We start from the raw sequence: 13,527 nt of genomic DNA on the forward strand, positions 1-13,527 counted from the left end.
TATACTAAAAACACTTCCTTTATTAATGCTCACCTTACCTCTAGAAATTATGAACCACCTAAAAGTGCTTCTAGGCCTCAAGAATAACATTATTTTATAACACATCTCAATATGATCATAAAAACTGCAGATATACCTACGAAACTCAAACCAAAACATCTTAAGACTGAGAGGGTTTTTTTAATTAATTTAATTTTCCTTAAATTTTATTTGCTGTAGGAGAAATACATCGTCCTTCCTTAGTCTGCTTCACCCTTTTTGATCAGGCTTCAGACCTGAAGGGGAAGGAGTATGGCCAGTGCTGAATCACTCTCAAGCTTGTACAGGGATATTTCATGCAATTATGAATACTCATAGAATAAATTAGGCTGGCACTTCTGGAGGCAAGAGGAGGAGATGCACAGAGGTAGGAATTCACTGTTGCCATCAGTGGAAACATTGCTGAAGCTGCTTCTCTTGACAGAAATTTCAACAGGGTAGTAGAACATGTGGATACTAACTTAAAAAGAGCACTAACATCCTCACTATATTAGCATGGCGAGAATTGCTCCTTCATCCAGGTATCTGTATCCTAGCAGAGTAAACAAAGAAGCACATAGTAGTAGAAGAATACAGTATTTGTAATTGGTCTGTATTGAATAACTAAAAAACCTCACAATTTTTTTTCATGTACAGTGTATGTAATTTAATTTGGATCCACCTTTGATATCAAACTGCCTAGACAGAGGAACCCAGAGCTCCATGAGGGCTTTGAGAGCTGACAGCTTATTTACAGACCTCTAAAGAGATCTGCAATTATAAGCAAGATACTTTGAGTTCTGACTGCATCTAAAAGTGGAATTTGGGATTGCTCAGCCACTTCAGGGATCAGGCTCTGGCTCGGTATATCCTGGCTTGTATTGCTTGTCATATGGCTAAGTACTAAATTAATTGGCAGAGCAAATCAGATTCTGATGTGGGAGTAGAGCCTGCCTGTTCTCCAGACTTCAGTGGTGACTGATCTATTTGAGTACAGAAAAACAATTTTCTGCCTTTCTCATCACAAGGGTTTTTCAGCCATCAGAAGTTCTACCAGACAAATAGATGAGGAAGGTAGAGAAAACCATGTTGAGGGCTTTTGGTATGGTTTGTTTTATTTCCCTCTGCTCATTTACATGTCATCTGAGAAACCTGAATACTAGCCAAAACTCATCCCAACAATCTTATGCAGCAAAATTATTTTTGAAGACACAATCTCCTTCTGATGCAAAAGGATCATCATTCTTATTACACTTTAATAGGAGCGTTGTTTCTTATAAAAATATTCCAGGACTCTTTACTAGATAAATGTGAGGGGTTTTAAATGTAAAGAAGCAAAAATGTTTCTCTTGCTTCATTGTGATTCAGGTTCTCAGATTTATTTGGGATATAAAGCACCACAAAACAACCTATGGGAATGCTCACTTAGCCCCACTTTCCCCTTGTTTTCGGATTTCCCCTATCCTTATACAATGCAAAGGGCAAATTGATCTGATAGGGGAGAGTTTCTCAAAAGCACGCTGACTGGAGAGCAGCATACATTAGAAGGGGGTCAGGCTTAATTTAAGCAGATAATCTGTCAGAAACTGGAGCCAAGTCTTACTTGTGGTGTCTGCGTGAGAGGGAGAGAAAGAGAAATCAAAACTCAGGTCAGAAAACTGAGATGAGTTGTGGCAGATGTGACTTCAAACCTGTATCATGTTTCAAAGCATGAAGTTGTATCTCAGTCAGGCCATGTGACTGTGCTAGATGAAGCTGAAGAGATTCACCAAGATGATCAAAGGAGGGGGAACTCCTGTTCTGAGAGTTCTCTTCAGGACTGCAATATGAGGGCCTTGGGTCTGTGGGGCTGTGCCTATAGTTAGGTGGCTTTATCCATAGAAAACAACCTAGATGCTTGAGAGCAGAAACCTAAGGTAAAATACAACACAATGAGAAGTGGGACTTGTAAATCTGAGTGGGGTTTGTGCCAATGCAAATGTGTTGCAGGCGGTAGATGATTGGCTGATGTGAATTTCTCTGCATGGAACTGCACTGTTTTATATAGACTCAACATCAGAATGTAAATTGTTAAGAAATCAAAGTCAGCTAAATCAAAGTCAGTTCAGATTCGTTGTGTGTAAGTGGTGGACTGAGATGGGTAAAGAGATAGCAGCCTAATTACTTTTGTGATCCTAGATTTAGCTGTTAGAATATCTCACCTTCCTCCAAAGCAGCTCATACAATCCAGTAAATAAATTCTGAAATTCTTTTATTAGAGCTAGGCTTTGTTATGATTGTGGGGTTTCTCTGTCATTAACTTTCTCCAGAACACATGGTCCCCTTGAGTTTTCACTTATTTCTTTGGAAGAAGGGGGGTTTTTTTTGTTGTTGTTGTTGTTTTGTTTTGTTTTGCTTTCCTACCCTCAGGCTTTACAAGTAAGTGAAAATGTAGTAAATATACCATGAATCCTGTAGGCTATGTTAACACCAAAACTCTTCTTGTCACAAATGCTATGGTATGATGAAAAATCCAAGACAAAGCAGTGTTGAGGACTGTTCCCTGGTACCTGCTCCCCCATAGCTGTGAGGGGTTGAGCACAAGAGGACATAACCTCAAGCTGTGCAAGGGGAGGCTTGGGTGGGACAGCCGAAAGAATTTCTTCATGGAAAGGGTTGTCAGGCATTGAAATGGCTGCCCAGGGAGGTGGTGGAGTCATCATTCCTGGAGGTGTTCAGAAACAACTGGACATGATACTCAGTGCCATGGTCTAGGTGACAGGGTGGTGTTCAGTCAAAGGCTGGACTCAATGATCTTGGAAGTGTTTTCCAACCTCAGCGATTCTGTGATCACGTCAGGGCTACCACAGAAACTTTGAAGTGGCCTTATCAAGTTGACTACACAAGAATTGTAGTCGCTAGTCCATGGAACCCAAAACTCTCTTGACAAATGAGGCACATCAGAATAACATTCATTTGAAACCCTCAGAACTCATTATGTAGCACAAACCCTTCCTAGAAAGCTCTGTCAGTATATATAGGTCCATTCTCACAGCACTTTTTTGCCATCTTCCAACAGACAATGCATTTCCCAAAGCAACCATTTAATTCTGAATTAGTCTGATTTAGAGGCAGAGAATGTCTGAGCAGATGTTTGCTGAATCTATCTCTATTCTGATGGAGAAGGGAGCAAAAGGGAACTTTACAAATAAGAATGAATATGACCTCCTGGTAAATTCCAGCCAAAGACTGTGAAAGGTTTATCTTTTGTAAGGTACAGCTTGATTTTCTCTTTAAAAAACCTGTCCAATGGGAAACAGGATCTCAGATATGAGACTCTTTCTGTGTAGAAAGGTGGCAAAGAAGTAGTGCACAGAAATTTAGGAAGGCAGTGAAGCACTACAGAGAAAACTAAGAAGGAACAAAATATAAGAGTTATTTAGGAAATGCCTGCTGGTTGAGAGGAGAAAAACTGTGCTAGACTAGCAGTCATTTTAGCCTAAATGGCTGTTCAGAAGACAATTTTAAAAGGCTTTGAAGGGAGTCTAAATCAAGCCTATTTTTTTTTCTCCTAATTAGCCAGCCAGAACTAATCTTCCTGATACACCTGCACCTTAATGGTACCGGCAGAGAGCAGCTGGGGAGCAGGAGCAGGCTCCTCAGCCCTTATCGCTGTGAGCCAACCCTTTGCTGCCCTGAACTTCAGGCTTGCAAGTGCAAGTTGTGCCACAGGATGCTCCATACACTGTGTGATAACAGGCACAAGATAGCGAGTGGACAGATATAAACAATCCTAAATTTAACTTTCTTTCCAAACCAACCCTCCTTTGCTATTGGAATACTCACAGTAGAACAGCATCAGCTAAATTTGCCTGAAGGATTTGTGGGTTTTCACATTCGTGATTTGGCCCGCTGACAGTACGTCTATATAGTCTGTCTTCAAATTATCACCCAGAACTATAAATTACCCTTTTTCTGACAAAATAAAGAGCTGAACATGGCTTTGAATGGTGGGGTTTTTTTAATCCCAACTCTAATTTAGGAATTTGCCCTTTTGCTAGGATACTCTCTACCCCACAATTCTTCTCTAATGAGAAACGTGGTTCTAAGTTAGATCACAGGAAGGTGCAAATGTGTCTGATAAAAAGCTATGGTAAAATGCAATGAATAACTATAATGTACTTTTCTAAAATGGAACAAAATTGGCCCATATGTTAAACTGGTACATAACTGATAATGCTTCTGATGTGTGTATTGCCAGTTTTCTGATGTGATAGAGTTGTTATGTTTCCATTTTTGGTTTCTGAGTAATTGTGGGAAGCTTACTATGTAAATGAGCATACCTAAAAAACCTTATTTCCACTTGAGCTAGCAATAATATCACTATGCAAGAGTAAATTAAAAAATTATGCCTTATACATATGGCTAACTTTTTATATTGTTGAGAAGTCATATAAAGAGTTTCTAAAAGGGTAGGCCAAGTTATTTACAAATACAGGAACACATTGCAATATGGAAAAAAAAAAAAGCTAAATCAGCCTAACTTTTCTTTTAAGGAACCCCTAGCAGTCTGATGGCCTGATCCTGGGTTCTCCCTGCCAGAGCTCCTCCTGCACAGCCCATGAGAGGGGGCTCAGTGGAGTGTTTTGGCAACCTGGCACGTGATGGACGTGCCTGTGCCTATGGCCACAGGTGGGCTGGGAGACGGTGGTGACAATCCAACACGGGTGGGAGTCACCCAGGGATAACTCAACATCTGCTCTCCCAGAGCTGTGCATCTGTAAGGACTACACACACCTGCAGGGCACAGTTAGAACAGGAAATCAGTGAAGGCTCTTGTGAAATGCTGGGGTGGTCTAGGGAGAAATGATTCAATGATTAGTAAGTGAATTTTTCTTTCTTTTTGGAAGAATTTATTGAAACTTGACCCACTTCTGCCTAAAACTATGCAGATGCATAGGCTTGAGTTTCCAAAGGTGCTTAAAATTAGGTTGTCAAAGGTCATTGGAATGACATGAAGTTAAATTATTCTGCTGGAAAGCAAGGCAAACTGTCTCCATGCTGACACCCTTACTTCAGGCCTCTAGTAACCAGTTTCCCTTAGGATTCTTTCAGAGCCAGTGGTGAAGTCCCCAGGCCAAACAAGCAATTCCAAGAAAAAAGCAGTAAACAAAAAAGGTGTAAATTGTTACAAATTTGTTTGGTTTCTACTCTTTCTTCCTCTATGCCGAATTTGGCACAATGGCTACTCACAACTCAAAGTTGGAATGGCTTTGAGCACAGGGGAATGATTTAAAAAATATATAGAGACTCTATTCTTTAACTATCCAAATTCAAATGACAGCTGAAAAGTTGATGATTTCCACAAAGTCCACAAAAAATGTGTTTTCTAGTGAATGAATATATTTTTGATTTTTGAATGTCACAGTTACTTTTGAAATACAGATCGCTCTTATGCAACAAAATATTGCCTTAAAATATCATTATCTTCCTAAAGTTCTGTTCCAAAATGTTGAAACCAGACACTGATATGTCAGAACACTTTCTCTAGTTTTCTGCTGGAAATGAATTACAGCAAAATAGATCTGATCTCATGTGCTTGTTTCAAACAAAATGCACAGATGATGTATGGCTCTGGAGAATGATTCTTTTAAAGCCTACGAATAGATCTCATAAATACAATATCACTGAGCCTGGCATTGCTAATCTGTAGCTTCAAAAGCAGCTGCATTTAATCATTAAAGATAAATTAAATCAGAATAATATAAATAACCTATGGGTTACCTCTTCTCCTTCTTCAATATGATAATCCTTCCTTTCATTTGGCCCTCCAACAAACATCACATTTAATTGATAGCGATGCCTAGAAAAGAAAGTGACATTTTGAAGCTACCTCTATTCATGATCTTGATTTAATTTATTTTTAAAAATTCTTTTAGGACAGTGAGTCAATGAAACAATGTTGAGTGAAAAGCAGCAGCCAGTAAGAACTCATGCGACCTTGGATGCATATCTCTGCTCTGGCACTGTCCTGTTGGGTGACCTGAGGCCAACTACCTCCCTCCTGGTGTTTCAATGCCTCCAGCTATGAAAATGGGTCAACAAGAGCTGCCAGCTGTGAAAAGAGCTTTGAATTGAAAAGATAAAGAATGCTACCAAAGAGACAGGAACTAGAAAAAAAGGCTTTTCAACATGAGCTGATTATGTAAAGGTAAAACTCTTGAAAGTTAATAAAGGTAAAAACATACTTTCCCCCCACATTGGTAGAATTACCAGAGATACTGATGGTAGGAATTGCCAGCTAACTTCTCTTCTGCTTATACTGGTTTTGCTAAGCTGGAACAACATTACGATGGTTTCATTGTGGTTGTGGCTATTTCAGAAAAGGAGATTCCAGGCCATTTCTTAACTCTACCCCTCTTAAGAGTCCCAATGAGCATTCCTCTCAGCTATCACAAGGAATGGCTATCACCCCAATTACCTATCAGTCCATTCACACTAATAAAAAGTAAGGTAGCAGGTTTTCCTTTGCTAAAAAAACCCTCAAAATCAGGCCTGTTAGCTGTGAATTGAAATTTGTTCTTCTGCTGTTTGACAAGTGAGCTGAGGTGTGTTAACCTGTGCTTTGCAATGAGGAGTAACATGGAACCAGCAGGGCCACCATCCTCTGAAACACAGAGAACAACAAGGTGTCCCTGTGTCAGCACCTTGTAAGCCTAAATTGAGAGAGCCTGTCCTGAGTGGTTGCACATACATATTCAACCTGTTACCTTTATCACTTTTCCTGTGAAGAGGACTTAAATGATAATGGCCAACGCTGTGGGGACTAGGAAAGTAGACCTAATAAGTAACAGTGACAAATTATTTGGTAAAATAAAACTAAAGGATTAGAATTGACTGTTTTCTCCATGGGTAGCTGTATATTTTACTGCACTGGGCTTCATATCTGTATCATAAAATAAAGAACTGAAATCCAAATTGTTTGTACCATGCAGATTTAATATTCATTTTCAACAGCATGCTGCATTATTTCTGTATTAATGAACACTTCTACTGAAGTAGGGCAGGATGACCCAAACAGCAGCAATATAGATAATGATTAATGAAATAAATGAAAATCAACCCTGAAAAATAAAATAAAACAAAGATAATCTGTCGGTATCTTGTAGTCTACTGTAAAGATGGGTTAATTTTTTTCAATAAACATTCAGTATTGTTATTAGTTCACTAAGTAAAAGTGAAACTACTGCTTTAAAACAATTACTGATGGACTTCTTAATTTGGCAAATCTATGATTAATTTTATTATCCTGTAGATTTACTTGGGCTTTATATAATAAACAGGCTATGGGTTAATCATTCAATCATTCAAATATATACTGACACCATCAAAAGATTCCAGCTATGAAATATGAGGAGGAACTCCAAATGGTAAGTTTGTCCATCTTGCTGAATAAAGTTATCTGGTTAATGTAATTGCTTTAAGTTAAGGAGAAATATCATAGCAAAGAAAAGCAGTTTCAGTTAAGACTGCCAAAATGCAGTTAGGAGTATTAAAAAAGTTTCAAGGATGAGAAAATTATTTGACTGTACTATTGTTAGAATGAGAAGCTAACTAATGGACTATTAAATTTTCTGTATTCTTACATTTCTCTTCTTATCCACCAGGTGCAGGTGGTGGTAGACTCAGAATCCATGCAGAAGATGGTTTTCCTCTCTTTCTGCATAGGCTAAAGCAACGTCGGAAAAATGAATTTTGTTTTAAACTATGCAGTTGTCATCACAAAAAATGTTTCTTGTTTCACTGTAACTTTCTAAAATGCTTATGGGGCAAAAATCTATGACAGATGTCACATTCTAGATTTACTCAAGGTTTACACAGAACTACTAGTAGGCAGTACAGAACAGTGCAGTGAAACCAAAAACGTTCATTGTACTGATAAGGAAAGAAACACATGAATATTCCAAATATGTAAAATACTAAAAATTTCCCATTATCATTGGTAAACTTCAGAAATGAACATGCTTCATTAAATGCTTCCTAAATCCATTTTGAAAATGAAAGAAATGGGAACACCTGTAGTGATTGCAGTTTCAGAATTTTTCAGTTCTACATACAGCTATAGTTTCAATACAGACAAGGCAGTAAGGATGTACTCCTTACCATTTCTGTCTTGTAACCATTGCTTTGAAAAGTAACCTTTGCACCTGTAAATGGAAATCAATATCACTGATACATTACTGCCCATTCAGCTTTTCATGAGAGATAGCACCTAAGCAGAGGGCAAGAGGCATATATATATATTTTTTAATGATTAAAATTATAAAGAAAGTTTTTTTCTGAATTAAAGTTAAGAAACTGCTTTCAATTTCTTTATAAAACCTGGGTGTATGTCACTTTCTAGAGAGAATACTTTCTAATAAAAGTTTCTGCATACAGAGTTTTAGACAAAATATTTTCTCCTCAGTCTCACTGACAAACTAAATCCTCGTTAGTATTTTGACACACATTGGATAATCTACATTGGAATTTGTTCACAATCTTTGACACAGAGAATATGCACGGTGTACATACAACTATCTCATTCACAATACGGTAACCGGCTGTAAACTGCCCCTTCAGGCTCCCTACCCTCCTGCCTTGACAGATCTGGAAATGCCCTGAACATCTGATCCTCTGGTACCACTGCCCTTCCTTTTTCCTTGTTTTTCAGTGATATATCCTTCTGATTTTGATTGCTCCTGCAGCTTTGGCTCCTCTGTGATGTTGGGATGATTCTCAGCAGCTTTAGCTACTTCAGGTTGTGATTTGGTTTTGGATATGATTCCATCCCCTCTGATTTCTAGGAGTTTGTTGTCAAAGAGCCTGACACAAATTCTCTTAACTCAGTCTCCCTGCCTACAAGTGACTTTGAGTTAAGTATCTTGTATTCAAGTAGATCTTTGCAGCTTCTGCTGAGTTATTGCAAATAGATTTCACTCACTTTCTCTTCTTTGGAACAGCACTCTGGCTGCAGCCTGAGAGGAACTATGGTTCCTTAATAATCTTTACCACTTATGCATTGTTGCACCTTCCTCTTACAGCTAGGAATATTTGTATATCTAATAATTGGTGGAAAAAATTAAAAATTTTCATTTACTTACATAAGCTTGTTGCAAACAGGTGGCAAAAAGGCAGTTTTGTTTTCTTCTATCCATTTTCTTACATTCACAAGAAGCTCCATGGTCCCCCACCTCAGAAACTTTTGCCTGAGATATTAGAATTTACGGAGTGTTTTTTTCCGTGAGCAGACTGCCCGTGATCCCAACCCCAGTGCTCAGGGGATTGGCTGGTAGGAGAGGTGTCTTCAGGCTTCAGTGTCAAAGGGGACAGGTCCATCAGCCAAAGGTTGCTTCATAGAGAGTACTAATGCCACAGCAGCTTGGCTAATTATTGACTAGTGTTTTTAAAATACATATTTTTATTGGAGACTGGGTTTTGCCATAGGGGGTTTCTTAATTCTCTTTACTGCATCAGCCGGAATTGTGTACATTACCTCTCTACAAAAATGGCCTTGTTCCACAGTCAGAAAAAATGGATGAGGCTGGGGCATTCACTGCTTTCAAGGCTAATATAGATACCTCCCTTCAACATTTGAAGGCTAAATGTTTGTGGTATGTGTATTTGTTTGGAAATACTGGTATCTTGTTTTGCCAAATAGCCAAAATACAGATGTCTCCTGCATTTGTAAGACCAAGAGCAGCTGTCCATAAAGCTGTTCTTAATTTGATCCGCTCTGCCAGTGTTATAGCAGGGCTTGTGGAGAGCTGACCTTGATGTCCTGTGGAAATGTGAAGCATACTGCCATCAAATTGCCAGGCAAACAAGAAACTGAGAACCACACTTCCCAGATCTTTATTAGTCTTTATTCCCTCACAAGTTTCTGTTCAAGATCTACACAGTTGCTATACGACTGCTCCCTCTCTTCCCTGCCACTCATTTTTTTAAATAAAGAAATCTATAAACATTTTTTCAGACTCCAAACACATGAAATGAGTGGGTAAACAAAAAAAATCCCAAGATATTACAATATTTTAGCACTTTGCTCTTGACGTACCTCAGTCTTCCACTTTCATCTACACTGTGCTTAGTGGGTGAATGTGTATAGGTATAAAGTGATAAAATTATCTGGTTAGAGTGAGTGGTATATTTTCCATGGCTTGCACACATGAGCAGTGTGGCTACAGGTCCAAAAATCCAGCATGATGAGCAATACAAAATTGGGTGTTCTTTAACTCATACTGTCGTAATTTTCCACCAGAAGAAGGAAATGGAGTTTGAATTAACACTGTGCTTTTATAAATTATTTGTAAGAGTGACTGTTTTATCTTCATCACTATCACTTCTTTTTGTTTAGTTTAGTTTAGTTTAAACTCATTATGTGATTTATAAAACAGGAAAAAAATCCATTCATTTTGGGATTAAAAAATCCACATGTGGATTACAGTTCCACTGCATTAATACAAACACAATGGGACTAGCTGAAATTTCATCGAAATAAGCACATAGTAGTAGTTATTATTTTATTCAATTACAAAACACCACCAGTACATCATTTATTTAAAACTTGGAATTTCTACCAACAGAAGGGCTGTTGTGAGACACCACCACACAGCAAATTTATAAGGCCTGTTTTTGAACTTACAGACAGGTACATTTTTGGTTCTTTTTGTCCTGTAGGCTGCTGGCAGTTCTGTACTTAGCTGTGAAGCAAAGAGAGCTTCTATTTAAAATGCACTTTCACTTAGGAGATTATGACCCAGATGGCAGGACTGGAGAAGTGCAGGCATCTCTAGTTAATGATCGTGGTTTTGTAAAGCTCTGCCTCATCATTAGTAACTCCATTTGTTGGGCATGAAAGGCAAGAGAAGCTCCAGAGTCACAGCAGGGAAAAAACACATATCCTGGCATTGATTGAGCCAATCCTTGTTCATCGTGGTACTAAAGTACCACTTTTAACTGCAGGGCTATTGTCCACAACCACAGCTCTAATCCCTAGTCTCCACTTTTTCCCACTAGGCAGAATACAAGGTACGTATTACCTGCAGAAAAAACTTTCTCAGATGCAGCCTCATAAATCCATTCTGTGTCTGGTATGAGGTATGAAAACCTGATACTTAAACCTACTCAAGAAGGGCAAAAAGTTCACTTACAAAATTCACCATTAATATAAGGCAGAGGCTATTATCACAAGGTAACATTTTTTGCAACCTTCTGAAAATCGTAGGCTTTGAAAAATGAAGTTAATTGCCACTTCTTGCATATAATAGTAGGGCTAAGAAATGCAGATAACTTAATTGCATGAAAGCCTATGAACTCTGTTTCTGTGAAGTGTATAGGAGAGACAAAGAAAAACAGTGCTGCAGTCTCTGTGACACCCAAGTAAATAAGTTCATCTCATACACCTCAGGAACTGATTGAGGCCTGGATTTTACTTGCTAGTCTGCTTCATGATGGCTTTTCACATCCATCAAAGCCTGTTCCAGCACCTGGGGTTTCTGTTCCCCCTTCTGGCCTTGATCCTTCTTTTTATGCAAAGGTAAGGACTCAATGTGTAACCTTCTGCTGCCAGAGAAGTGCAAGAGTACCGAAGCACAAAACTGCTACATGAAAATAATTCATTTTTTGCACTGAGGGTACAGGAAAAAAGGTTTACTGGAAAAAACTGCATTTGGACAACACTTACTCTATTCTTCTACTTTCCTCAACCACCAGACCTATTAGACACTTATAATTACAAGCATGTGTCCATCAAAAAAGATATGTTAACAAAAAATTACAAGCTAAATATTGACACTGGATCATATACTTTTTAAACTACAGTCTCCATAGTACTTCCCCACACCCCCCACCCCCGCCCAGCTATCTTAGTGTGGTATGGACTATTTTGTTACCATAATGATGTTAAGGGTAATGAAGATTGCTGCCGTTTTCTGGTATGCCATAGGTATAGCTATGTGATGATGCAAAAATTCTCTCAAGAAATGAACTGCCAGTTCTCTTCTCCATGCCAGACATGATCACATACATCAACGATCACATACAGCAATTGCATGCTGCTTCACCTGTCAGCGGTGTATACCACTGAAATATATTTTAGGTAATGCCCACTGAAATATATTTTAGATAATGCCCACTGTAATAATATCAACAGCAGAAAAACTTTCTTGGCAAGTGAGAAGCAACTCCTCTCTGTTCAAAAAGTGTCGTTTCATTTACCATGGGGATTAGGGGGGAAGAGGGAGTGGAGTCACACGTGGGTTTAAATATCTGCTGCTCATGATTATGTTCACCATCTTTTTGCCACACAAGGTGGGACACATCTGACTGCAAAATAAATCTGTGTTGGAGGCATATTTTAATAATGCACACGTAGTGTTGAACACACACTTGTTTTGAGAAGGCCAGGCATCCCTCGTGTCGCACACAGCGGCGATGCTACAGATACCTGTAGATAATCTTTAGTTCCCTGGCAGTAAGTGGTTACTTTTAGCTGCGGCCTGGAGCTGAGCACGACAGAGGGCGCCTCCTCACCCCACGGCTGCCCGTGAGCATGGCTGCCCTTCGCTGACCCGGCGGCCAGTGCCTTTTGCGAAGGCCGCCAGGAGGCTCGGTCCCGCACCACCCAGGGCCGGGCTCCGTCTGTCCCGTCCCCGGAGAACGGAGCTGCGGGGCGCTGCAGCCGGCGGCAGCTCGGGCTGCCGAGGGCGCTCAGGCCGCGCCGCTCCCGCCCGTCACCTGCCTCCGCCGCCGCTGCCCCGCCCGCAGCCCCGCCCGCCCGGCGGCGGAGGGGGCCGGGCTCTCCCGCCACCCCCGCGGCCGCGTCCCCGCGGGGAGGCCACTCGGGAGAGCTTTGTCCGGGCCCTGCGGCCGCTGGCCCTTCTTCCTGCTCGCGGGCGCCGCCCTCCCCGAGCGGTGCAGCGTCCCTCATGCTTTCCCCGCGCCGCTAACGGGGTAGCGCGCCCCGGACGGGGAACCGGGGCGGCCCCGGGCCGCCGCTCAGCGCGGGTGCGGGCGAGAGTCCGTCGCCCTTCCCCCGCCGGGGCCGAGCGAGCCCTTGATAAAGCGTTCGGGACAAGTTGGTGTCAGGGCTCCAGTGGCGCAATCGGTTAGCGCGCGGTACTTATACAGCAGTACAAGCCGAGCAATGCCGAGGTTGTGAGTTCGAGCCTCACCTGGAGCACACAGCTTTTTGGGAGGGAGGACGGGCTTTTTTTGGGATTTGGCGGCGCTCCGCAGGGAGGAGGACGAAAGTGCGGGGAAAAATTATGCGGCGTTGGCGGCAGCGGGGCCCGCCGGAGAGGCCCGGAGTAGCGGCGGCTGCTGCGGGCGCACCGGGAGCGCCGCCGCCTCAGTGCCGCGTGTGTGCGCCCACAGGACCCTGTCCCCGGCGAGGGGGGAGGCTTCAGGGCACCCTGTCACTGCACATAGCAAACGCGTTCCTCCGCAGAGCTGCCTGTGAGTGAGAACTTGCAGGAAATAAAGGTTATT

At 41.1% G+C, this 13,527-nt stretch overlaps 1 protein-coding gene and 1 non-coding gene across 2 annotated transcripts in view; one reads left to right on the forward strand and one right to left on the reverse strand.

Moving 5' to 3' along the window:
- The window catches only part of HAAO (3-hydroxyanthranilate 3,4-dioxygenase), a 31,953-nt gene extending 22,733 nt beyond the window's left edge, over positions 1-9,220 (reverse strand). The window contains exons 1-2 of the mRNA XM_063391902.1: positions 9,141-9,220; positions 5,782-5,860 (exon numbers count right to left, since the gene is read on the reverse strand). Of these exons, the coding sequence (XP_063247972.1) occupies positions 5,782-5,860; positions 9,141-9,220 (159 nt within the window). The remainder of the gene's footprint in view (positions 1-5,781; positions 5,861-9,140) is intronic.
- A 3,906-nt stretch (positions 9,221-13,126) lies between these two features.
- Positions 13,127-13,219, forward strand: TRNAI-UAU (transfer RNA isoleucine (anticodon UAU)). The gene is given in 2 exon segments: positions 13,127-13,164; positions 13,184-13,219. It is a non-coding gene; the product is annotated as a tRNA-Ile (tRNA).
- The last annotated feature ends 308 nt before the right edge of the window (positions 13,220-13,527 follow it).

Source organism: Prinia subflava, chromosome 2, assembly GCF_021018805.1.
Source record: "Prinia subflava isolate CZ2003 ecotype Zambia chromosome 2, Cam_Psub_1.2, whole genome shotgun sequence".
In the NCBI taxonomy this organism is placed as follows: Eukaryota; Metazoa; Chordata; class Aves; order Passeriformes; family Cisticolidae; genus Prinia; species Prinia subflava.